Below are 1780 nucleotides of genomic sequence, written 5' to 3' on the forward strand. Positions count from 1 at the left end.
TAAGGCGTCCCCGAGGTGGTTCCCTGTTTTACTTTGAGCAGGTAAGGTGAGATTTTATGGAGGGATGCTTTCTTTTACTGTTGGACGCTGTTTTGTTGTTTCATGCTAGGGTGCTTTCTGCTTTCAACACTTGCATGCTCTTTTTTTTTTTTCTTTGCATGTTAGTATATGATGCTAAAGCATGATATATTAAGATATGTTTATGCAATATACTCCTCACGTAGAGGCTTGTATTTCATTGAATTAAAATGGCTCAAATGCCTTAGTTGACATAACATGAACTAAACAGAGTTCTTTGCAAAATTAAGACAATTATCTCCAATTCTACTCAATATCTCATATGTTTTAAACGAAATATTTCTTTAACACATCAGCATTGAAACTATTCCTTAAGACCTGACCTTCTTGATATGCGAGGAGGAATGCACCAGGTCCTACCTACTCATGAATGATGAAGGGGCCTTCCCAATTGGCTGACAGCTTTCCATGCTGGTTTCCTCTTCCTACTACCGCTATCCTTTTGAGGACCAAATCTCCAGGTAGGAGTTCCCTGTGTTTGACCCTTTTATTGAAATCTTTGGAGATCCTGCTATTCTAGGCTGCCAGCTTGAGGGCTGCCTGTAGTCTTACTTTCGACAGGAAGTCTAGTTCTTCTAGCATGCGCCTTTCATTCCCTTGTGCTTCGTAGTGTTGTATCCTCAGGCTGGGGATTTGAACTTCTACTTGGACAACTGCATCAGCCCCGTAGGCTAGAGTGAAAGGGCTTTTTCCAGTGGACTCCTTTTCAGTGGTTCTGTTTGCCCATAATACCTCTGGGACTAGATCAGCCCATAGGCCCTTGTGCTCCTCTAGCTTTCTATACAGAGCTGTTAAGATCAGTTTGTTTGCTGCTTCAGCCTGACCGTTGCTCTGTGGGTGGCAGACTGAGGCACTTGCATACTTGGTGCCCATGTCCTCCAGTGTCGCAGTCAAATTGGCATCCATTGCCAAAGACTATGCACTGTGGCACCCCGAACCTTGTGATGATGTTCTTCCATATGAACGTCCTCACTTGGGTTGCCTTTATGTACTTGTTGGGCTCGACCTCTATCCACCTATTCAAATAGTCCACCGCCATTATGAGGTACTTTCTGCCCGCTGACCCAGTGGTGAACAGTCCTAATATGTCCATTCCCCACTGAGCAAACGGGATCAGGCTAAGGATTGGAGTCAGATCATATGTTGGCTGGTTTATGACAAGGGAGTACTCGTACTTCCTCACATATGCCAGCACGTCTTAAGCCAGAGTTGGCCAGTATGTGCCTCTTCTGAGAACTTCTACTCCTAATGCCTTTCCACCAATGTGGTGGGCACATATTCCTAAGTGTACTTCTTCCATGATGTTCTCCTGTTCCCACTCTGGGATACATCTTAGCAGTGGCTTTGAGAAGCCTTTTTTGTTGAGTTCTCCGTTCATCACCGCGTACCAGTTGGCATCTTTTTTCACTTTCTTAGCATGTACTTCATCGTCAGGCAGCGAACCATGAACTTTATATGCTAGTATATCTGTGAACCAAACCCGCTGCTGTCCAATGTAGTTCACTTGCTCCTTTTCAGCTATGTTGCTTTCTTCTAGGACTTCCACCATCATTGTCCTTGTGAGGCTCTATAGGATGGAGCTAGCTAACTTTGATGGCTTGAGAATTTCCTGCTCTAGGGACCAAGTCTATCTGGAAGTGGACTAGCTGAGTGGACAGCTCCTTTACCTTAGTCACATACTTCAACATTATGGGCTCCCTGA

At 44.6% G+C, this 1780-nt stretch overlaps 1 protein-coding gene across 1 annotated transcript; it reads right to left on the reverse strand.

Moving 5' to 3' along the window:
* Positions 1-594: 594 nt before the first annotated feature.
* LOC145632732 (uncharacterized) lies at positions 595-984 on the reverse strand. Its single transcript, XM_081685076.1, has one exon. The coding sequence runs from the start codon at positions 982-984 to the stop codon at positions 595-597; it is 390 nt and encodes a 129-aa protein (XP_081541202.1).
* Positions 985-1780: the final 796 nt, after the last annotated feature.

This window comes from Chenopodium album, chromosome 1 (assembly GCF_948465745.1).
Source record: "Chenopodium album chromosome 1, dcCheAlbu1.1, whole genome shotgun sequence".
NCBI lineage: Eukaryota > Viridiplantae > Streptophyta > Magnoliopsida > Caryophyllales > Amaranthaceae > Chenopodium > Chenopodium album.